The sequence below is a fragment of the Pseudorca crassidens genome, chromosome 4 (genome assembly GCF_039906515.1).
Source record: "Pseudorca crassidens isolate mPseCra1 chromosome 4, mPseCra1.hap1, whole genome shotgun sequence".
NCBI classification, from domain to species: Eukaryota; Metazoa; Chordata; class Mammalia; order Artiodactyla; family Delphinidae; genus Pseudorca; species Pseudorca crassidens.
In genome coordinates this window covers 119,296,105-119,320,883 of record NC_090299.1, presented here as the reverse complement: position 1 = coordinate 119,320,883, position 24,779 = coordinate 119,296,105, and the positions used below count along the sequence as shown (strand labels likewise).

Sequence of the window (24,779 nt, the reverse complement as noted above, 5' to 3'; positions counted from 1 at the left end):
GCTGGGAGGGTCTCCACGACATCTTCCCCTGTCATGTCTGTCTCCAGCCCTGCCCTGACAAGGGCTTTGGAAGGAACACTCAGTTATGTCTCATGATTGATTTTGTGAAGCAGCTTCCCAGCACAGAGGAAAAGAGGAAATGGCAGAAAGAGAAACCCCCGTGCGAGAAGCACAGGCAGGTTCTGAGCCTGTTGTGTGAGAAGGACCTGGAGCTGCTGTGTCTTCAGTGCAGGGTCTCTCCTCTGACCATCGCGATCACCCCCTGGCACCCATGGAGCAGGCTGCAGCCTGTCACAGGAGGAGGCACAAAGTCCACATTGAGCCCCTGAAAAAGCAGCTTGAAGATGCTGAAAAGTCATTAGAAATGCAAGCCTCAAAATCGTTTGAGTTGGTGCGGAAGGTGAACAATCAAAGGAGGGAATTGCACTCCGAAGTTGAATGCATTAAGCATTTCTTGGGAACAGAGCATGAAGAAACTCATGTTAGGTTACTAAGTGAAGAGAAGGATGTTCAAGATAAAATAATTGAAAAAAAACACCAAATATCGGGCCACGGATCCACGTTGAAAAATCTACTTGGTGAAATAAATAAGTGTTGCAACCTGACCTGGATTTACTGACAGGCATTGAAAGGATCCACAGCACATATGGAAACCTAAAGAGGCCGGCAGCCTTTTCCTACAAATTAAAGAAGGAGGTTTTCACTCTCCCCCCACAATATTTTGGCCTCCACAAAATGATCTGCACATTTCAGGTACATCTCACACTAGATGCTGAAACTGCTCACCACAGTCTCAAAGTTTCACAAGACAGGAAAACTGCAACATTTCGAAGGATGGAACCAAACTGTGTTCTTAATCCCGAGGCATTTACTTCTCACCTAGAAGTCCTGAGTTCTGAGGGATTTGATGCTGGCAGGCATTTTTGGCAGGTAGAAGAGGCCTAGGTGACTGCTCCTTAGGTATGTGTAAAGAATCTTTCCCCAGAAATGCTCCTATATCACCATCCCCAAGCAATGGCTCCTGGCAAATGCAGCTCTGGGGTAGTGCACCTAACACAGGGGATTCAGGAAACCCATGTCGGATTGGCGTTTTTCTGGACTATGAGTTGGGAGAAATTTCTTTTTGTAATTTGAAAAAGAGATTTCCTTTATATTTATTCAGTGACATTTTTACAGAAAAACTTAAGCCCGATTTCTCTATTGGACCTCTTTCAAAATCACTTACAATAAGTCTAGTTGAAGATGAGTACTGAACCCCCTTAGAAGACAATGTGTATGTTCTATTTTCTCCCTGTGTTCAGGGAACATCCTTGTAATAAACAGTAATAAACAAAAACAAAAAAACAAAAAAAAGTTACTTCCTCGGGGAGGCCAGGCATAATCTTCACCCACCCAGAAGCAACTGATCCGAAGAGGTGACTGATTGTTCTTAGGTTTCAGAAACAAAACTACCCCTCGCCCACTGCACCCTGTGACGCCAGCCCACCTGAAGCCTTTGGAGCTGTGCTCTTCACTCCTCTACTGTGCAGGGAAGGAAGAAGACGCAGTGGTGAAGCTTTTCAAACCAACCTCAAAGCACTAATAACGTGAAAATGTTGCTCCGGAATTAGAGGATCAGCAGAAGCCAATGACTGCCCAGTCACCTGGGAAACGACCCCTCCCCACCATCTTGCTCAGGCTCTTCCGGGTCCCCACCCTTAGACATTGAGCATGCGCAGGCCCATCCGCGCCCACTTCCAGTGCACCCACCCATCACCGTGGCCCAGAGAGTGTTTCCAGGGACTGGTCTCTTAGGGGCCAGAGGTGTGAGCCTTGCCCTGGAGCCTCCAGACTCCTCAGAGCCTTGGGCCTGAGAGGGCTGAGCCACCTGCTCCAGGTGAGCCGGGAGGGCCCTGAGGAAGGGCGGAGGGAGCTTAGCTGAGCAGGGGGCTTTCTGGGCATCTCCTGGCGCCAGACTTAGTGGTCTCTTAAGAAAAGTCACAGGTCGAATCTTGAGAGCTGGGAATCCGCCACAGGTTTAATTTCTTAGCCTGATGTTTATTGAGCGCACGCTAGCCGAGCTTTTCAACAGCCATAAGAATGGAGTAGATAATCAGTTTTGAGGAAAAATAGCAAAGAATTCAGACCATGAACCATACACTCTAGTGTCATTAACCAATGGCTGACAAAAAATAAATGTAAAATCTTAAGTGGGTTTGTGGCGTGACAGATGTGTGGTGGCAGGGCGAGCAGAGGGGCCGGAGGGCCTCATCCTCAGGATCTCACTGTTTTAACGGTAATGAACATTGGAGAGTAAGAGGATTACATTTGAGTGTAGAGTGCTGTAGAGTTATGGAATTGATGGTCGGCATGGAGTAGAAGACGGTAGTCAGAATAGTCGGCCTCTGTATGTAGCCTGGACTGGAAAAGTGTCCCCCAAAACTGTTCTTTTCACTCCAAGGCCTGAGTCTGGAAGGTGGGTTTGGGGAGATAAGTATGGGGGAGGGGAGAACCCATTAGGAATATGTGTGGGAACGCCAGGGCACCTGCTTAATTTAAATGAAATACTCTCTATGAAACAATAGAATGTTTCTTTCTGGTTCCAGAAATTTCAGTCTTTTTTTTTTTTTGGCTGTGCTACACAGCTTGTGGTATTTTAGTTCCCTGACCAGGGATTGAACCTGGGCCCCAGGCAGTTAGAGTGTAGAGTCCTAAACCCTAGACTACCAGGGAATTCCTTTTTTTCTTATTTTTAGTCTTTTTTTAATTGGAGTATAATTGCCACAATGTTGTGTTAGTTTCTGCTGTAACAATGAAGTGAATCAGCTACATGTATCCATATATCCCCTCCTTCTTGGACCTCCCTCCCACCCCAACCCTCATCCCACCCATCTAGGTCATCACAGAGCACTGAGGTGAGCTTCCTGTGCTTTATAGCATGTTCCCACTAGCTACCTATTTTATGCATGGTAGTGTATATATATCAATCCCAATCTCTTAATTGGTCTCACCCTCCCCATCCCCCACTGTGTCCACATGTCCATTCTTTATGTCTGCATCTCTGTTCCTGCCCTGAAATAGGTTCATCTGTACCCTTTTTCTAGATTCCACATATATGCATTAATATATGATATTTGTTTTTTTTTCTTTCTGGCTTACTTCATTCTGTATGACAGACTCTAGGTCTATCCACATCTCTACAAATGACCCAATTTCTTTCCTTTTTATGGCTGAGTAATATTCCATTGTATACATGTGCCACATCTTCTTTATCCATTCATCTGTTGTTGGACATTTAGGTTGTTTCCATGTCCTGGCTATTGGAAATAGTGCTGCAATGCATATTGGGGTACATGTGTCCCTTTAAGTTATGGTAGTCAGGGTATATGCCTGGTAGTTGGGTTGCTGGGTCATATAGTAGTTCTAATTTTATTTTTTTAAGGAACATCCATACTGTTCTCCATAGTGGCTGTACCAGTTTACCTTCCCACCAACAGTAGAGGAGGGTTCTGTTTTCTCCACACCCTCTCCAGCATTTATTGTTTGTAGATATTTTGATGATGACCATTCTGACTGGTGTGATACCTCATTGTAGTTTTGACTTCTATTTCTCTAATAATTAGTGGTGTTGAGCATCCTTTCATGTGCCCCTTGGCCATCTGTGTGTCCTCCTTGGTAAGATGTCTATTTAGGTCTTCCACCCATTTTTTGATTGGGTTGTTTGTTTTTTTGATATTGAGCTCCATGAGCTGCTTGTATATTTTGGAGATTAATCTGTTTTCTGTTGCTTCATTTGCAAATATTTTCTCCCATTCTGTTGGTTGTCTTTTCATCTTGTTTATGGTTTCCTTTGCTGTGCAAAAGCTTTTAAGTTTAGTTATGTCCCATTTGTTTATTTTTGGTTTTATTTTCATTACTCTAGGAGGTGAGTCAAAAAAGATCTTGCTGTGGTTTATGTCAAAGAGTGTTTCTCCTATGTTTTCCTCTAAGAGTTTTATAATGTCCACCCTTAAATTTAAATCTTTAATCCATTTTGAGTTTATTTTTGTGTATCATGTTAGGTAGTGTTCTAATTTCATCCTTTAACATGTAGCTGTCCAGTTTTCATAGCACCACTTATTGAAGGACTTGGCCATGGGGGATGGGGCTTATGTGGGGGGCAGGGCTTTGGCACAGGCGGGGTGTAGGTGGTGGCCTATGCTTAGGACCTAGCCAGAAAAGACCCTGGGGGATGGGGGGGGGCAGGGCTTAGGGTCATCTGGAGGGGCCCTTAAGTGCCTCAGGCCTTGGAATGTGGATGATCAGGCCCAGGAACCCAGCAGGCTCCAGTGGGTGGGGAAAACGCCATCCATGCCTTCCCTCCCCACCATCCTCAGATCCCAGAGGGTCCCTCCCCATCTGCCCCTCCTCCGTTTTTCCCCCCTCTCTCCCTTCTATGCCCCTAGGATCTCTGCCGCCAGAGGGGGCCCCAGAGGGTTGAGGACACCCCCGGTACCCCAGCAGGCTTCCCCAAACCTGATTGGGCAGGGGAAATGCCAGCTGCATTCCCCCCGATCGTCTAAACCCCCGAGGGTCCCTCCAGGTGTGGGAAGCCCTCCCTCTCCCAGCCACCCCTCAATGGCGCCAGTTCCATCTGGCCTCCACCCCTCCTTCTTGCTTGCTACCCCCCATGTCCTACCCGGTCACTCAGGAGTTCCTCCTATATCCCCTTGGGTGTCGAGGTCCCCCCCAGCATCTGGTTGGTGCCCTAGTTGTGGGGAGACACAAACTCTGCATCCTTCTGCTCTGCCATCTTCTTTAGTCATACTTGTAATGTACTACCTGTATAGCCTTGGGCAATATTCTTAAAACCTTATATATTTAATCAGCCAAAATGCATTTGTAAAATATGGAATTTTAAACAAGGATTAGGAATCCATGACATGACAGTGTTATTTATGAACATTAGATTGGAAGGTCAGAAGACACATTTTCATTACTTTATACATTTCTTTTTATACCATAGAGGAGGAAAAATATTTTTCCCTCTACTCTGCTGGGTTCTTGGCTGAGACACCCATCTCCCCTTCCATAATTAAAGATTAACAGGAGAAAAAACAAAACAACTTTAAATACATATGGTCATGTCGGAGCTCCATAAAAGAATGAGACTCAAAAGGCAGCCTGGCAACTGAGGCTTATATACCAGACTGGAAAGAGCAAAGGGATAGGGGCCTGGGTTTCAAATGGGAGGAAGGCAATTCACTGGAAGGTGAGGAGAGGAAATTGTTGGTAAAGTTTGCTCTGCCATGCAAATAAGTCAGGTAGATGAGTGATCTCTGGAAATAGAGCACTGCCAGGTACAGTCTCCCTTTCTAATATAAATTTCCCTAAATTCTACTCTGTTTTCTGAGCTTCTGTGTCTACAGTTTCTCAAAATAGTCTGCTCAAAATCATCCTTATGCCAAATGGGCATATTTTGGGGTGGCATATTCTGTTATCCTTTAATTACAATGTAACAAAAAAGAATTTTAATGCACTAATACCTTACAGCTCCTTCAAAACTAGATGCATGCAAACTTTCTTTGCCAAACTACTGCCATGAGCAGTTAACACCTTTTCTTCTCACTAAAGATTTAGCAGTACCAAAATTTATAGTAGCTTTTAGACTGAAATAGTGCTATCGTATATACTTTAATACAATGTTACATGATATAATAAAAATCTAGGCAGTTGAGATAGATTTCTAAGAGCTTTTTTCACTTTGAAAATGTATAAGATCTTGTGTCTAGGAGTCCCCGAGACCTAGGTAGAGCTATTACTAGGGGGACTCAGAAATCTCAGGGTAAAGGATATTCAGACCTGTGATTGATTATAGTGAATGGATACAGCAAAATCAACAAAGGGAAAAGATGCATGAGATGAAGTCTCAGGAAACCAAGGCAAACTTCCAAGAATCCTCTCCCAGGAGAGTCACACAGACCCACTTAACACCTCCAGCAACAAGTTGTGACAACATGTGTGAAATGTTGTTACCAGGGAAGCTCTTTAGAGGCTTGTTGCCCCCAAATCTGGGGGGAACAAGTCATGTAGCCAACCTCTGCCTAGAATGTATCAGATCTCCAGATTCCCAGAAGGAATACTGGTGGTTAGCATAAACCACATCATTTGTACCTACACTTTAGCACAGTGAGCCATTATCAGGGAATGGTGGTAACCCTTACAAAATCCAAGTTCCCAGACAGGACCCAAGGGCCAGCCTTTTAAGCAGGCCTTTCTAAGGACAGCAGTCTTAAGCCTGCTCTTTTAACTCTTTTTTGTACAGTGCCACTTATTGAGCATCTGTTCTGGGTTAGGTACTGCATGTCATCCCCAAAGCACCATGGTGTATTCATCAGAACCCAGAAGTTCTCTGAACCCTAACATTCAGGGGGGTTTTCTTGGTTTTATTTTTTTAATGGAGGTTTCACTATGTTGACATGGTTTATTAAGTCATTGGTCATTGGTGATTACCTCAATCTCCAGTGCCTCTCCCCAGGAAGTCACAGGTTAGGACTGAAAGTTCCAACACTCTAATCGTACCTTGATCTTTCTGGTGACTTGCCTCCATTCTGGTGCTGTCTATGGGTCCTTGGCCATCACTCATCTCATTAGCATACAAAAGACCCTCTTAACACTAGGGAGATTTCAAGGTTGTTAAGAGTCCTGTGTCAGGAACCTGGGATAAAAACTAAATATATATTTATTAGGTACAGAAGTAACAAGAAGTACAGTGTGCTTAATGGTTTAGAGTTTTATGCTACTGGGAAGTTAATAAGTTAGCCTGTTAATGTTTCATAGTTGGTGCCAGATGACACAAACTCCTAGGGTCAGAGACAGAGGACTCTTACTATTGGCCCAGCCAGAAGCATGAGCATCATGATGTGTCAGTTCCCCATACCTCCCAAGTCCCACAGAGGTGATGTGGAGGGGCCACGTGGATGCTGTGCACACTGTGGGTTTGCAACACATTCAGAGATCCCTGAGTTTGGGGGATCCCCTTTCATAGCAAGCCTGTTTCTGGTCCCACAGGGAGACTTTACCTCCCCTTTCAAGGATGCTTTCTGCAAACACAACCCTGAGAAATGGCCCCAATGGTATAGGTATATTAGCGTAAACTGGGTACAATAAAGTTTTGTAATAAAAAAGGAGACTGTCCATATTCTCAAGAAATATTAGTTTAAGTATTTAAGGGAAAACTGACATGATGTCTATAATTTAAACTGTTTGAAATAATATATTCTACACACGTATATATTCATACACACTCTTGCCCTCACATGTAGTGAGAAATACTGGTCAGCCCAAATCTTAAAAACTGGACACTCTAAGCAAGGGAATAAGGGGGTTGACTACATTATTGTTTCAGTATTGCTGTAGTTTTGAAGACTTTCAAAAGGAAAAGTTAGAGAAACCTCTGGCTGGTTTATTCTGTCCTGTCATGCCTAATTTCCAGGCAGAGTTATTCTCTCAAATAGTGGCTACTCAACCATCAGTACACTATTCCTTTTCCTTCTCCCCCACATTATCAGGCACCATTTTTTAACTTTTTCTGCTGTTCACATTTCACATAAAATGATGCTTGAACATAGTAAAATTGTCATGATTTCACATTTAATGCTGGATTTGTGCTTATAACCAAGGGGAAATTACCCCATTCTGACTCATCACTTCTACGCTATCTTATTTCAGAATTATTAAAATGTGAAAAAAATATGCATCTTAGAATTAATAAAATATGGTTGTATATACTTGTCATGCATTTTATCGTCCCTCCTTGCCCATTATAATCCAGCTCACTTTAGGAGAACATTGGGCGTAGGGTCCTGAAGGAGCTTAAGCCAATTGGACTGTGTATGGCCTGCCTTCCTGAATATACATGCAGGTAATCCTCTTCCACAGGTAAATCACACTCCTCACCCCACCCCAGCTAACACTTACCTTGAGTAGGAATTACTTGCCAGATATTCTGGCCACTGTTATCCGCATGTGTGTGTTTGGACAGCAGCGTTTGTATGGTGTGTGTGAATGGTAGGAATGGGCTGGTAGAAGGTGGGTTTTCAAGCACAGACTGACTCACAGCTCCTGTCTCCTTTTCCTCTGATCTAGCAGGGCTCAGTATTTCTGAAACGCTTCTATGTTAGTGTCTCGTCTGTATAAATATTATTCCGTTTGACTAGGTGACCCTTTCCTTACATTTCCCTGGGTTGAGTTGAGACTTTGTGGAAGGAGCTTGAGTCCCCTTCTCTGGTAAGGTTTGCTGTGCGTCAGGCACTGTGGTAAGTGCCTTCCACACAGTCACTGATTCTCAGTTAAACCCTCATACCAACTATGAAATTAGTGCTGGGAGAGGAATTTCAACATAGGCCTTTGAAGTCTATTATGTATGCCAAGAATGCAGGGCCCTGACTGCCCTTCAACCAGGCCATCTAATACCAGTTCATGTATAAATATTCTCAGTTGCACCTACAATGTCCTTTATAACTTTTTCTCTCTATTCCCAGAGAAATTCAGATTAGATTTGGTTGTCTCTTCTCTTTAATTTTTTGTAATTGAACAGTCTCCCCACTTCTGTCTTTTATATAACATTGACATTTTTAATATTAATGTTTTTTAGGGTTTATTCATTTTGTATTCATTATTATTATTTATTTTTTAATAAAAAGCCCTTCTTGAGTATCTACTACAGGCCAATGAGCAAGGTAGACTAAGAACCTACTTATCTTACTATTGATGGACAAAAGAGAAAATAACCAACAAAAACACACATGAGGTAGACAATTTTAGATTATGATTGCATTCTATGAAAGAAAACAGAGGGGATAGCAAAGAGAGTGCAGGGAGAGGAAGACAGTCAAACTATGTGAGTAGAAACTGTTTCCTCGAGGAGATAACATTTGAGAGAGGAGACCTGAAAGAAAACACAGAGGTGTACAAAGATTCCTGCGGAGAATGCTTAACTCCATAGCAATGACCTCAGCATCGATGAAATAAAATTTATATTTTAAGGCAGGACAAGAATATGTAAACATAAAATCCTCTTTCTGTGTTTGTTTGGGCCACCTCTCTCCCTCCCCAATGTGCAGGGTGCTTCTGCATTACACATAAACCAGAGCTCCTCAAAGATGGGACTGCCTGCTCAACCTTAAAGATCAATTGTTTTCCCGTTCATCTGACCCTAGCAACTTAACTTCTTAAAAGAATAGCATTCTTTCCCAACTCTGTAGGAGTCATAGTGACTTGCTGCTCACTTTGGACATGCTTACCTGGACTATGTATCCTTCATGAACTTTATGTAAAATATCAGTATGTCATTTTGATATAAGATTCTTTGTCTTGAAAATGTATACGACTTTGCTTTCTAACTTCTAACAGGTGGAACAATTCTTTCTGTGAGTCTGTCTCCCAGGTTATAATCCTCAGTTTGGCTCGAATAAAATTTCCCCTTTTTTCTTCTTAACTTGATTGTTAATTAAATTTTGTAATCACCATATTCAACCAAAAACAGTTAATTTTTGCTGCAGTGTACCAAGGAAGAAAGAAAGATAGGACTCAACCTCAAAGTGACTAGTCAGGATCAGTACTTAAGATTTTGTATCATGTTGAGTTGAGGTTTTAAAGTGCATTCAGACACTGGAAAAATTTAATCACTGGGAAGAGAGGATATAAGTTGTCTATTCAATGGAAAATTTTGATTACTGAGTGGGAATGGATGCAAGGGAGCAAGAGTGGAAGCAGGCTGACCAGGTAGAAGGGTGGTACCATAACCAAGTGGAGAGCTGTTGGTGGCTTGGTCTAGGTTAGGCTTCTGTACTGCACTCATATATCTCACAAGGTAGGGGACTGCCCCCAAAATGTACAGAACAATAAATGAGTAGAAAAAGCAAGGGATATAATGATTTATATCCCAGTGTACTACAAAATGAGTGAGACCACTTCCATTTAAGTTAACCATTTGTTTGAGCCTGCAGGTGATTTTTCTAAAACTTTAATATTTTGAAATAATGATAGATTCAAGGAACTTTTAAAGATAGTACAGAGGGGTCCCATGGACCCACTGTCTACGTTCCCATGTTTCTTAACAATATTATATGAAAACCAAGAATTTGATATTTGTCAAATGAGTACGTATAGTTCTGTGACACTTATGGTATGCAGATTCATGTAGCCACCACCAAATAGAGAACTATTCCATCTCTATGAAGTCTTATAGTCACAGCCATCACACTCCCACATCATACCAAAACCATGACACCCGCTTTTTGTAAAGTAGTATTTCAGAGTAACATTCAAAGTTCATGACCCCTCATCTATAAGTATTTCATCATGCCTTTCCTAAGAATAGAATACTTTCTTATGTAGCTAAAGTGTAATTTTAGAATTCAAGAAGGTTAACTATGATACCCTTATCTAATAAATAGTGTATATTCCGATTTTCCCCGTTGTCCCATACTATCCACTTTACAGCAGTTTTCCTGCCTATCTAGAATCAAAGCTTAAGATCATGAATTTCTCTTAGTTGTTTCTTTAGTCTCTTTTAATGTAGAACACTCCCCCATATTTTTTTTCAGTGTCATTCTTGTTTATGCAGTGTTTAAGACCATTGAATGTTCCATGGTTTCAATTTTGGTGATTATTTCCCTGTGATTAGATTTGGGTAATGGTGGGGGGGGGGCAGAACTGTTCCATATGTGCTGTTTTTCTTCCCATCACAGGCCATCAATTTATCCATTCATTGGTCAGGAGGTGTTCTCTATTCTCTACATCATAAAGGCACTTATTTTGTCTCTCTACACATGAACTATAATTCTCAGAGTGATATTTTGAGATTGTGTGAATATATTATTTCCCATGAAATTTTACCTTACAGTATTTGCAGTCATTGATGATTCTTGCCTGAATTAATTATTATATTGTGATTGCCCGTCTAGGAAATTTTGAAATTAAAAGTTTTTCTCCCCCATAGGAATGATTGCTTTCTTGAACCTGTGGCTACTTACTTGTAGAAGAAACTCATTAATGTTAAATTTCAGTGGGCTAATTTGCAATAGAGGTACAAGCAGTGAATCTCTCTTGCCCTTCAAGTTGAGGTAGGTGCAGGGGACTCAGCAAGACTTCAGTGGCTGTCATCAGCATGCCGGTCCAGTGCAACGTAAAGCTGGTCAATCTATGATCTCTGGAGGAAGATATCCACTTCTCACTGGGTCTTGAGCTTGAGGCAGGCCTTGCCACAGGGAGCATTCTTATCCACCACTTTTGTTCTCAACTCAGTGGAGTTCGTGAGAGCCCTGGTACAGGCACAAGAGGTGTCTAGCTACCCCATCTGTGTGGATAACTTGAAAGATCCAGTAACCATCAACTGTGGGCACAGCTTCTGTTGCTCATGCATCAACATGACTTGGAAGGACCTAGGTGATACCTTCCCCTGTCCTGTCTGCCATTTTTGGTTTGGAGACAAGAACATCAGGAGCAAACCCAGCTCAGTCACTTGACTGAAGTTGCTAATTTACTCCAGATCAGAAGGAGCACATGGAAGGGGCAGGAAGAGAATTCTGTGTGTGAGAAGCACAATCAGTTTCTGACCCTTTTTTGTGGGAAGGACCTAGAGGTTTTATGTACACAGTGCTGTTTCTCCATTCAACACCAGAAACACTACAATTGCCCCATCATGAAAGCTGCCTCTCATCACAGGAAAGTTCTAGAATGTACCGTTGAGCCCTTGAAGAGTGATATGGAACAAGTTGAAAAAGTGATAACTCTGCAAGCCAGCCAATCAGTTGAACGTGAGAAACCAGGTTAAATGTAGGAGAGAAGAAATAAATTCTGAATGTGAGCAATTTAGACTGTTTCTACGGAATCAGCAAGAGGATATTCTTAGGCAGATGGAAGATGAAGAGATGGACATTTTAACAAAACTCTGTGAAAACTTTGTAACATTTACAGATCATGCTTCCACACTGAAACATCTGCTGAGGGAGGTAGGGGAATCTTGCCATGACATACGAACAACCACTCTGCAGATGTGGTTAGACTATCCTTGCAAACTTGTTTGTTCTTTTTGTTCACCTATAAACTCTGGCTAATGTATTTTGTCAACTCAGCCAATTTATAAGCATGAAAGTTACCAGTATGGGAAGACATGGCAAAACTGAGTCCTGATCATTAACTTGTAATGAAATGTTATCTAAAAGAATAATTTGGAATGAAAATATTAATTCAGATTATTGACAGTAAGAAGAAATTTGGTGTAATGTCACAAAGTGCAGAAAAAATACACTCACTGTTAGCTTTCATATATATGTCTAAAAACAAATTCACTCTGAAGTTCAAAAATATAAAATTCCTTTAACACACTCAAGATCATTAACTATGAGTTTTAATATATCCCTGCACTTCTGGTTCACTTAAGAAAAATCAGAAAATACAGTTTAGTAAAAGAAAAAAAAGAATATTTACTGATAGTCTCACCACACAGAAATAACCATGATAAGCATTTGTTATCATTTTTTAGGACATTTTAAATGTAGATATATAGTCATGCATTGAAAAAAATTGCATACGTAAATTTGCTTTTTTTTAATTTAAAATGAACATATTGCTGTTAATAAATATATATGTGCAACATCATTTTCAATTCTTGCATGGTATATATGTGCCACTGTTTATTCAGTTTATCCTTTATTGTTGGATAATTTATTTTTCAGGGCTCTTTCAGTTGCAAGGAACACAAAACTTAAACTGCCCCAGACCAAAAGAGGAAAAGTCTTAGGTAGGCTGTCCTCTGTTGGCAAGATAGCTACCAGCAGTTCTGGAATAATATCCTTTCAACTCCAAGTTCAGCAGGTGGGGGAAAAGCCATGCCTTCAAATGTTCTAGTTCTAGAGTTCACTCTAACTAGACCAATTTGTATTCGATCACTGTATGGAGAGGAGGAGCTGGGTGTAATCCGACAAAATCAGAGCGATCTTACCAGAATGAGGGAATATGAATGCTGATGGGCAAAAACAGCATCTGTCCACTCCAGACATTTTCAGTGTTTGCAACTATTTGCCTTCATGGACTATATACCCCAGGGACTATCCTTGAACATAAATCTTTAGAAACATGATTGATTATTTCCTTGGGATATATACTTAAAAGAGAAATTACCAGATCTAAGAGCATGATATATTTTTAATGAATTTTATACCTTTTGCCAGATTGCCTTCCAGAAAATGCTGCCAATTAACCTGTGCTTTAGAAAATAGGAAGTTCTGTGGAAATTTCTCTCTCACTTATTTTTCTTAAAGCTTAGACATATATTTATGGCTTTAAAAGATTGCCAGTTCAATCATGTAGAATGAAAGTATTCTGTACATTGAAAAACAACTCAAACAAATAAAAAGTTTCCTCATATCCTTACCATTACTGCTAGGCAAAAATTTCATCTTTTTTTACTTTGTATTTATATTAATTACTCCTAAAAAAATTTATATACATATATCTATTGGTATTTTTATTCTGTAAACTTTCTGCTAATGTCCTTAGGCATTTATTCATTAGAGTATTGTCTTATTCATTTATAAAAGTTGTCATGTATTCACCCTTAATCTTTGTCCTATATGTTGCATTTACCTCTTAACTTGGTTAGGAGCTAATAAAGTTTAGAGTATATAATATAGAGGCCTGGTTTGTTGCCCACGTTTAAAGCCTGTTTCCACCACTTTGTTTTGTGTCTTTGGGCAAGTTCTATAACCCTGCCTCTGCCTAAGTTTCCTTTTTGGGAAATGGAGATCATAAATAGTATTTATTTCACAGAATTGCTGTGAGGATTAAATGAAATAATGCATCTGAATAACTGAGGACAGTGTCTGGTATATAGTGATCAATTTTAGATATTATTTTTGTTTGTGTTGTTTTTCAGTGTATAGAAGATTTACATTTTATGTAACTGAATCTAGCAATCTTTCTTTTAAGCCTTCAATAAGTGTCTAAGCTTTAAAAAAAAAAAGATAAAAGAGAACTTTCCACAACTTTCTATTATCCAAAGCACAGATTAATTGGCAAGAATTTACTTTGTATAATTGCTAATCTGGGGACTTCCCTGCTGGCGCAGTGGTTAAGAATCTGCTTGCCAATGCAGGGGACATGGGTTAGATCCCTGGTCTGGGAAGGCCCCACATGCTGCGGAGCAACTAAGCCCATGCGCCGCAACTACTGAGCCTGCGCTCTAGAGCCCGTGAGCTGCAACTACTGAGCCTGTGTGCCACAACTACTGAGGCCCGTGCGCCTAGAGCCCACGCTCCGCAACAAGAGAAGCCACCATAACGAGAAGCCCATGCACCACAGCGAAGAGTAGCCCCTGCTCGCTGCAACTAGAGAAAGACCACGCACAGCAACAAAGACCCAATGCAGCCAAAAATAAATAATTTTTTAAAAATTCATTTAAAAAAATTGGTAATCTGTACAGACTTAGAGAAAAACAATCTATCTGGTAATTAATGCCACTGAATTATACACTTAAAAATAGTTAAAATAGTAAATTTTATATTATAAATATTTTGTATAATTTAAAAAAATTAATAATGTAATATTCCAAAACCCATTGAATTGTACACCTAAGTGAGTGAATTATATGGTATGTGAATTTATATCTCAATAATGCTGCTTTCTTTAAAAGCCTAGCTGGAAAAGTAATGTCCACTTAGAATATGACAAATTTCCCTTCTCTTTCCAAATGAAGGCACTATGACAATAAGAATTGCTTTGCATTTTGATTCATTCATTTGACAAATATTTACTGAGTACCTATTATAGGCCAAGCACTGTGCCAGCCCCTGGGGATTCATTGGAGACCAAAACAGTCATGGAGATTATTATAGTAAAGGTATGGGGGCCAGACATTAAAAAAATTCACCCAAATGAATATTTAATTACAAGTCCAAGATGTGCTTCTTGGAAAACTGAAGATTACCATATAATGGGAAAATAATTTAGACTAGGGGTCAGGAAAGGCCTCTTTGAGGAAATCAAGCTAAGGCTTAAGGGAAGACTAGGACTTATGCTGGAGAATTTCCCAATGAATTCCATGAACATACTATAGTAAATAACGAACAGCCTATAGCAACATTAAATTTTAGGGGAACAGCTACAACAAAAACAAACACCCTACCAATTTTCCTAACAAGACATTTAAACCTACTCAGTTCTTACACTGATAAATGATGCTGGGATGCAGTAAATGTTCTATGCCAGCACTTCTTAGACTTTGCTGTGCCTATAAATTTTCCTGAGGATCATCTAGAATGCAGATTCTGATTCAGTAGGTCTGGGCCAGGCCCTGAGACCCAGATGTGGCCATGCTGCCTGGCAGAGCACCACATTTAACTAAGGAAAACAGACATTGCCATTAAATAGATGCAGCAGCTTTCCTGAATTATCTTGTGAACTCTCTCTTGAACTGTTTATTTTCAGTTCAAGCAAGTTTGCTGCTGTTGGATTTCATAAAGCTTTGACTGAAGAACTGGCTGCCTTAGAAAACACTGGAGTCAAAACAACATGTCTCTGCCCTAATTTCATAAACACTGGCTTCATCAAAAACCCAAGAACCAGGTAAGTTGAGACAGAAATGGACAAAAAAAGATTGGGGATTGCTATGAATATCAACAATTCTGTGGGTTTTCCTAAGTATTTTAATCATTGAAACACCTGATATTTGAGGCCTTTACCTCATCTCAGTTTCAGCTTCTGTAGACTGTGGGAAAATAGGTGGAGAGACAGAGAGAGGGAGAGAATGTATATAATTATAGATATGAATGACACAGTGAAGTTGCTAATCCTTCCTTTAGGTCTGGTGGTTCTCAGACTTAAGTGTACATACATTTCTCCAGGAGCGCTTGGGAACCATGTAGGGGTCCCACCCCACAGAGATGTTGATTTATTTGCTTTGGTTGGGATTCAGTAGTGGTGGGGAAGGGAGCCTGGAACTCTGTATGTTTAACAAGCCTCATAAGTAATTCTGATAGAGGTGACCCAGGACCACAATGTAAAAAAAGGCCTTTCCTTTGGTAATCTAGAGATTATCCTCCAAAATAAGTAGCAGACCATAGTCTGTCCTTGGTTAAAAAATAAAATTACAAAGGATCGGTGCTGAGGTTTATTTTTAATGTTTCCTCTGGGAATAGCTTTAACGTTTTTGTAAACATGATGCATACTTTTAAAAAAAAATTCCAACATACACAAAAATACAAATAAAGTTTCTTCTTAAATTTCCTTAAAACCCTCTATCCAGTGGAAACTACTTTCAACATTTTGAAGAACATCAATTTGGTCATCTCTTTATGTACAGATTAAAGGTATAATTTCATATAATTAGCATATGTTACATATGGGCTTCTGGAAGCAGTAAGTAAACTGCTTGCTTCACTAAGCATTATGATTATAGATAACAATACTGTATTAAAAAGTTCAAAGTTGCTAAGATAGTTCTTTTTTAACATCTTTCTTGCAGTATAATTGCTTTAAAAGGTTGTGTTAGTTTCTGCTGTATAACAAAGTGAATCAGCTATACGTATACGTATATCCCCATATCCCCACCCTCTTGCATCTCCCTCCCACCCTCCCTCTCCCACCCCTATAGGTGGTCACAAAGCACCGAGCTGATCTCCCTGTACTATGCGGCTGCTTCCCACTAGCTATCTATTTTACATTTGGTAGTGTATATATGTCAATGCCACTCTCTCACTTTGTCACAGCTTACCCTTCCCCCTCCCCGTGTCCTCAGGTCCATTCTCTACATCTGTGTCTTTATTCCTGTCCTGCTCCTAGGTTCATCAGAACCATTTTTTTTTTAGAGTCCACATATATGTGTTAGCATATGTTATTTGTTTTTCTCTTTCTGACTTCACTCTGTATGACAGACTCTAGGTCCATCCACCTTACTACAAATAACTCAATTTCGTTTCTTTTTATGGCTGAGAAATATTCCATTGTATGTGTGTGCCATATCTTCTTTATCCATTCATCTGTCGATGGACACTTAGGTTGCTTCCATGTCCTGGCTATTGTAAATAGTGCTGCAATGAACATTGTGGTACCTGACTCTTTTTGAATATGGTTTTCTCAGGTATATGCCCAGTAGTGGGATTGCTGGGTCGTATGGTAGTTCTATGTTTAGTTTTGTTTGTTTGTTTGTTTTTTGCAGTATGTGGGCCTCTCACTATTGTGGCCTCTCCCGTTGCGGAGCACAGGCTACAGACACACAGGCTTAGCAGCCATGGCTCACGGGCCTAGCCGCTCCGCGTCACGTGGGATCTTCCCGGACCGGGGCACGAACCCGTGTCCCCTGCATCGGCAGGTGGACTCTCAACCACTGTGCCACCAGGGAAGCCCCTATGTTTAGTTTTTTAAGGCGCCTCCATACTGTTCTCCATAGTGGCTTTATCAGTTTACATTCCCACCAACAGTACAAGAGGGTTCCCTCTTCTCCACACCCTCTCCAGCATTTATTGTTTGTTTATTTTTTGATGATGGCCATTCTGACTGCTGTGAGATTATACCTCATTGTAGTTTTGATTTGCATTTCTCTAATGATTAGTGATGTTGAGAATCCTTTCATGCGTTTGTTGGCCATCTGTATATCTTCTTTGGAGAAATGTCTGTTTAGGTCTTCTGCTCATTTTTTGATTGGGTTGTTTGTTTTTTTGAGATTGAGCTGCATGAGCTGCTTGTATATTTTGCAGAATAATCCTTTCTGAGTTGCTTCATTTGGAAATATTTTCTCCCATTCTGAGGGTTGTCTTTCCGTCTTATTTATGGTTTCCTTTGCTGTGCAAAAGCTTTGAAGTTTCATTAGGTCCCATTTGTTTATTTTTGTTTTTATTTCCATTTCTCTAGGAGGTGGGTCAAAAAGGATCTTGCTGTGATTTATGTCATAGAGTATTCTGCCTATGTTTTCCTCTAAGAGTTTTATAGTGTCTGGCCCTACATTTAGGTCTTTAATCCATTTTGAGTTTGTTTTTGTGTATGGTGTTAAGAAGTGTTCTAATTTCATTCCTTTACATGTAACTGTCCAGTTTTTCCAGCACCACTTATTGCAGAAGCTGTCTTTTCTCCATTCTATACTCTTGCCTCCTTTATCAAAGGTAAGGTGACCATATGTGCGTGGGTTTATCTCTGGGCTTTATGTCCTGTTCCATTGATCTATATTTCTGTTTTTGTGCCAGTACCCTGCTGTTTTGATTACTGTAGCTTTGTAGTATAGTCTGAAGTCAGGGAGCCTGATTCCTCCAGCTCCGTTTTTCTTTCTCAAGATTGCTTTGGCTATTTGGGGTCTTTTGTGTTTCCATACAAATTGTGAAATTTTTTGTTCTAGTTCTGTGAAAAATGCCATTGGTACTTTGATAGGGATTGCATTGAATCTGTAGATTGCTTTGGGTAGTATAGTCATTTTCACAATTTTGATTCTCCCAATCCAAGAGTATGGTATATCTCTCCATCTGTTTGTATTGTCTTTAATTTCTTTCATCAGTGTCTCATAGTTTTCTGCATACCGGTCTTTTGTCTCCTTAGGTAAGTTTATTCCTAGGTATTTTATTCTTTTTGTTGCAGTGGTAAATGGGAGTGTTTCCTTAATTTCTCTTTCAGATTTTTCATCATTAGTGAATACGAATGCAAGAGATTTCTGTGCATTAATTTTATATCCTGCTACTTTACCAAATTCGTTGATTAGCTCTAGTAGTTTTCTGGTAGCATCTTTAGGATTCTCTATGTATAGTATCATGTCATCTGCAAACAGTGACAGTTTTACTTCTTCTTTTCTGATTTGGATTCCTTTTACTTCTTTTTCTTGTCTGATTGCTGTGGCTAAAACTTCCAAAACTATGTTGAATAATAGTGGTGAGAGTGGACAACGTTGTCTTTTTCCTGATCTTAGAGGAAATGGCTTGCAGGCTGTAGAGCGCAGGCTCAGTAGTTGTGGTGCACAGGCTTAGTTACTCCGTGGCATGTGGTATATTCCAAGACCAGGGCTCAAACCCATGTCCCCAGCCTTGGTAGGTGGATTATTAACCACTAGGCCACCAGGGAAGTCCTGTGTCCTTCATTTCTTTTTCAGTTATTTCTGATCTGATTTTTTTTATTTCATTCCTCTGCTAACTTTGGGGTTTTTTGTTCTTCTTTCTCTAATTGCTTTAGGTGTAAGGTTAGATTGTTTATTTGAGATGTTTCTTGAAGTAGGATTGTATTGCTATAAACTGACTCTTAGAACTGCTTTTGCTGTATCCCATAGGTTTTGGGTCCTCATGTTTTCATTGTCAATTGTTTCTAGGTATTTTTTGATTTCTTTGATTTCTTCAGTGATCTCTTGGTTATTTAGTAGTGTATTGTTTACCCTCCATGTGTTTGTATTTTTTGCAGATTTGTTCCTATAATTGATATCTAGTCTCATAACATTGTGATTGGAAAAGATATTTGATATGATTTCAGTTTTCTTAAATTTACCAAGTTTTGATTTGTGACCCAAGATATAATCTCTCCTGGAGAATGTTCCATGAGCACTTGAGAAGAAAATGTATTCTGTTATTTTTGGATGGAATGTCCTATAAATATCAGTTAAGTCCATCTTGTTTAATGTATCATTTAAAGCTTGTGTTTCCTTATTTATTTTCATTTTGGATGATTTGTCCATTGGTGAAAGTGTGGTGTGAAAGTCCCCTACTATGATTGTGTTACTGTCGAGGTCCCCTTTTATGGCTGTTAGCATTTGTCTTATGTATTGAGGTGCTCCTATGTTGGGTGCAGTTTACAATTGTTATATCTTCTTCTTGGATTGATTCCTTGCTCATTATGTGGTGTCCTTCCTTGTCTCTTGTAACATTCTTTTAAAGTCTATTTTGTCGATATGAGAATTGCTACTCCAGCTTTCTTTTGATTTCCATTTGCATGGAATATCTTTTTTCATCCTCTCACTTTCAGTCTGTATGTGTCCCTAGGTCTGAAGTGGGTCTCTTGTAGGCAGCATATATAAAGGTCTTGTTTTTTTATCCATTCAGCCAGTCTATGTCTTTTGGTTGGAGCATTTAATCCATTTACATTTAAGGTAATTTTCGATATGTATGTTTCTATTACCATTTTCTTAATTGTTTTGGGTTTGTTAGTGTAGGTCTTTTCCTTCTCTTGTGTTTCCTGCCTAGAAAAGTTCCTTTAGCATTTGTTGTAAAGCTTGTTTGTGGTGCTGAACTCTGTCAGCTTTTGCTTGTCTGTAAAGGTTTTAATTTCTCCATCATATCTTAATGACATCCTTGCTGGGTAGAGTAATCTTGGTTGTAGGTTTTTCCCTTTCATCACTTTATGCCACTCCCTTCTGGCTTGCAGAGTTTCTGCTGAAAGATCAGCTATTAACCTTATGGGGATTCCCTTGTATGTTCTTTGTTGTTTTTCCCTTGCTGCTTTTAGTAGTGTTTCTTTGTATTTAATTTTTGACAGTTTGATTAATATGTGTCTTGGCGTGTTTCTCCTTGGATTTATCCTGTATGGAACTCTCTGCACTTCCTGGACTTGATTGACTACTTCCTTTCCCATATTAGGGAAGTTTTCAACTATAATCTCTTCAAATATTTTCTAAGTCCCTTTCTTTTTCTCTTCTTCCTCTGGGACCCCTATAATTCGAATATTGGTGCATTTAAGGTTGTCCCAGAGGTCCCTAAGACTGTCCTCAATTCTTTTCAGTCTTTTTTCTTTAAGATGATCTGTGGTTGTTATTTCCACTATTTTATCTTCCAGGTCACTTATCTGTTCTTCTACCTCAGTTATTCTGCTATTGATTCCTTCTAGAGAATTTTTCATCACATTTGTTTTGTTGTTCATCATTTTTTGTTTGCTCTTTAGTTCTTCTAGGTCCTTGTTAAATGTTTCTTGTATTTTTTCCATTCTATTTCCAAGTATTTGGATCATCTTTACTATCATTACTCTGAATTCTTTTTCAGGTAGCCTGCCTATTTCCTCTTCATTTGTTTGGTCTGGTGGGTTTTAACCTTGCTCCTTCATCTGCTATGTGTTCCTCTGTCTTCCCATTTTGCTTAACTTACTGTGTTTGGGGTCTCCTTTTTGCAGGCTACAGGTTCATAATTCCCATTTTTTTTGGTGTCTGCCCCCAGTGGCTAAGGTTGGTTGGTTCAGTGGGTTGTGTAGGCTTCCTTGTGGAGGGGACTGGTGCCTGAGGCTAGATTTGTCTTTCTGATGGGTAGGACTGTGTCTGTTGGTGTGTTTTGGGGTGTCTGTGAACTTCTTATGATTTTAGGCAGCCTCTCTGCTAATGGGTGGTGTTGTGTTCCTGTCTTGCTAGTTGTTTGACATGGGGTATCCAGCACTGGAGCTTGCTGGTCATTGAGTGGAGCTTGGTCTTAGCGTTGAGATGGAGATCTCTGGGAGAGCTCTCACCAATTGATATTACATGGGGCCGGGAGGTCTCTGGTGATCCAATGTCCTGAACTCAGCTCTCCCACTTCAGAGGCTCAGACCTGTCAGCCACATGGCTCAGAAGGGAGGAAAAAAAGAAAGAAGAAAAATAAATAAATAAATAAATACAATAAAGTTATTAAAATAAAAAATTTTTTAAATATTATTAAAATAAAATTTAAAAAGTAAAAAAATAAAAATAAAAGAGAGCAACCAAACCAATAAACAAATCCAACAATGATGACAGGTGCTAAAAACTATACTAAGATACACATAAAAATCAGAAACTAGTCAGTAGCATACAGCAAACCCCAAGTCTACAGTTGCTCCCAAAGTCTACCACCTCAATTTTGGGATGATTCATTGTTCAGGTATTCCACCGATGCAGGGCACATCAAGTTCATTGTGGGTACTTAATCCGCTGCTCTGGAGGCTGCACAGAGAAATTTTCCTTTCTATTCTTTGTTCGCACAGCTCCTGGGGTTCAGCTTTGGATTTGGCCCCGCCTCTGTGTGTAGGTCACCCTCTGGCGTCTGTTCTTCACCCAGACAAGAAGGTGGTTAAAGGAGCGGCTGATTAGGGGGCTCTGGATCACTCAGGCCGGGGCGGCAGAAGGAGGGGTACAGAATGCGGGGCAAGCCTGCGGTGGCAGAGGCCAGCGTGACACTGCAACAGCCTGAGGCGCGCCATGTGTTCTCCCAGGGAAGTTGTCCCTGGATCACGGGACCCTGGCAATGGCGGGCTGCACAGGCTCCCAGGGGGGTGTGGATAGTGACCTGTGCTTACACACAGGATTCTTGGTGACTGCAGCAGCAGCCTTAGCGTTTCATGCCCATCTCTTGTGTTTGCGCTGATAGCCACGGCTCACGCCCTTCCCTGGAGCTTGTTTAGGTGGTGCTCTGAATCCCCTCTCCTCACCTGAAACAATGGTCTCTTGCCTCTTAGGCAGTTCCAGACTTTTTCCCCCCCGGACTCCCTCCCTGCTAGCTGTGATGCACTAGCCTCTTCAGGCTGTGTTCACACAGCCAACCCCAGCCCTCTCCCTGGGATCGGACCTCTGAAGCCCAAGCCTCAGCTCCCAGCCCCGCCTGCCCCGGCGGGTGAGCAGACAAGCCTCTCAGGCTGGTGAGTGCTGGTCGGCACCGATCCTCTGTGCGGGAATCTCTCTGCTTTGCCTTCTGCACCCCTGTTGCTGTTCTCTCCTCTGAGGCTCCGAAGCTTCCCACCCGCCCACCCCCCATCTCCACCAGTGAAGGGGCTGCCTAGTGTGTGGAAAGTTTTCCTCCTTCACAACTCCCTCCCAGAGGTGCAGGTCCCATCCTTATTCTTTTCTCTCTGTTTTTTTCTTTTTTCTTTTGCCCTACCCTAGGTACATGGGGAGTATCTTGACTTTTGGGAAGTCTGAGGTCTTCTGCAAGCATTCAGTAGGGGTTCTGTAGGAACCGTTCCACACGTAGATGTATTTTTGATGTATTGGTTGGAGAGGAAGGTGATCTCCACATCTTACTCCTCTGCCATCTTGAAGGTCCTCCAAGAAGATAGATCTTAATTGTTCCCATCACAAAACAGAAATAACCATGTAATATGATAGAGGTGTTAGCTAATGCTAAGGTGGCAATCATATTGCAATATATAAATGTATCAAATCAACTGGTTGTACACCTTAAACTTATATCATATGATATGTCAGTTGTATCTCAATAAGTATTATTTAATTAGTTAATTAATTTTAAAAAGAGTTCACTAAAACTGAAAGATGTTATCTAAGGAGGAAGAGAGTACCATCCCCAAGGATAAAATTTGCCAATATTTAGACACTAAAATAATATATTTGAGTCAAGTTTTTCACTCAGACTGTCTTGCAGCAGTTAAAAACAGACATGATATTGAATATGTTTTTTAATTATAATTGAATTTTTTACCCTTGCCCCCAGAAGAATCCGGCACAAAGCTAACCTTCATGTGGGCAAGGGTGCCCTCTCCTGGCAAAGCTTTACTAGTGCAATTAAAAAATCACTGGGACGCTTGCTGTGGGGGGTGGGGAGGGGAAGTATAAATAGAAGTTGGCCTGATTCTAGCCTAATCACAGGAATATAACCTGGCTAAGAAAGGGTCTGGGGCTTGTCCTGCCACACGAAGCCCTTTGAAGATAAGCTGATATTAGAGTGGATGCCAAAGGTGAAGTTAGTTTTAATATAGAAACTTAGTTTTAATTAGAGAACAGAAAAATTCTTACTTTAGTTTGTATTTTGGACCCTATATAAAATCTGTAATTTTCTTAAACCTCACAACAATACTTTGCTTAGAGAGATAAAGTAACTTGACTTAAATTGGCAGAACTGAGATTCAGACTAAACTTTCCTTTTTACACAGAGGGATAGCCTTTGAGGAAAAAGGAAACAACCTCTAGATGACCAATTCAAAATAATTTGTATTATATTAATGTTGGAACTTAAATTCTCTTTTAAAGTGCCTCAGAGATGTAGTTCATTGGTTATATTTACACATCTAACCAACTGCAAAGAAATTGGTTTACTGTGTTATAATGCAGCATAATAATACAATGAGTTTATTGGAATTAAGTATAATCAGGTACTCCAAGTAATTTTTTTGACAGCTAAGAGTTATTTTTGTTAGATAAACTTGGATATCAAGAAATCATCTTATTAAAAGCATTTATTAAAAGCCTACTAGATACCACATACCCTACTAAGGTACCTAACATAAATTACCTCTAATCTTTAAAACAAGAGGTCTAGATTTGGACCCACACCATAGTTTGCCTACCCCAGCTCTAATCCTTATAACAATCTGCAAGATAAGTTTTACTATGCTCATTTTATGGAGAAAGAAACTGAAACTTGGAGAAATTAAGAAAATTGCCCAAGGTCACACAGTCCCAGAGCTGCAGACTAGAATTCTTACCTAGGTCCCTGACCCCAAAAGCCTCATTATTCCTAGCTTTATTTTATTTTATTTATTTATTTAGTTAGTTAGTTAGTTAGTTAGTTAGTTATGGCTGCTTTGGGTCTTTGTTGCTGCACGCAGGCTTTCTCTAGTTGCGGCAAACGGGAGCTACTCTTCATTGCGGTGCGTGGGCTTCTCATTGCGGTGGCTTCTCTTGTTGTGGAGCATGGCGTCTGGGCGCGCGGGCTTCAGTAGTTGTGGCACGCAGGTTCAGTAGTTGTGGTGCATGGGCTTAGTTGCACCACAGCATGTGGGATCTTCCTGGCCCAGGTTTCGAACCCATGTCCCCTGCATTGGCAAGTGTATTCGTAACCACTGCACCACCAAGGAAGTCCCTTCTAGTTTTATTTTTTTAACATAATTTTTTTAAATAAATTTAC

The 24,779-nt window shown here is 40.4% G+C and overlaps 1 protein-coding gene across 1 annotated transcript; it reads left to right on the top strand.

Moving 5' to 3' along the window:
- The first annotated feature begins 271 nt into the window (after window positions 1–271).
- On the top strand, window positions 272–22,871 carry LOC137223032 (tripartite motif-containing protein 60-like). The gene is given in 6 exon segments (XM_067734640.1): window positions 272–578; window positions 11,269–11,472; window positions 11,475–11,788; window positions 11,790–12,022; window positions 15,451–15,588; window positions 22,802–22,871. Coding segments are annotated over 6 exon segments (1,266 nt in total).
- Window positions 22,872–24,779: the final 1,908 nt, after the last annotated feature.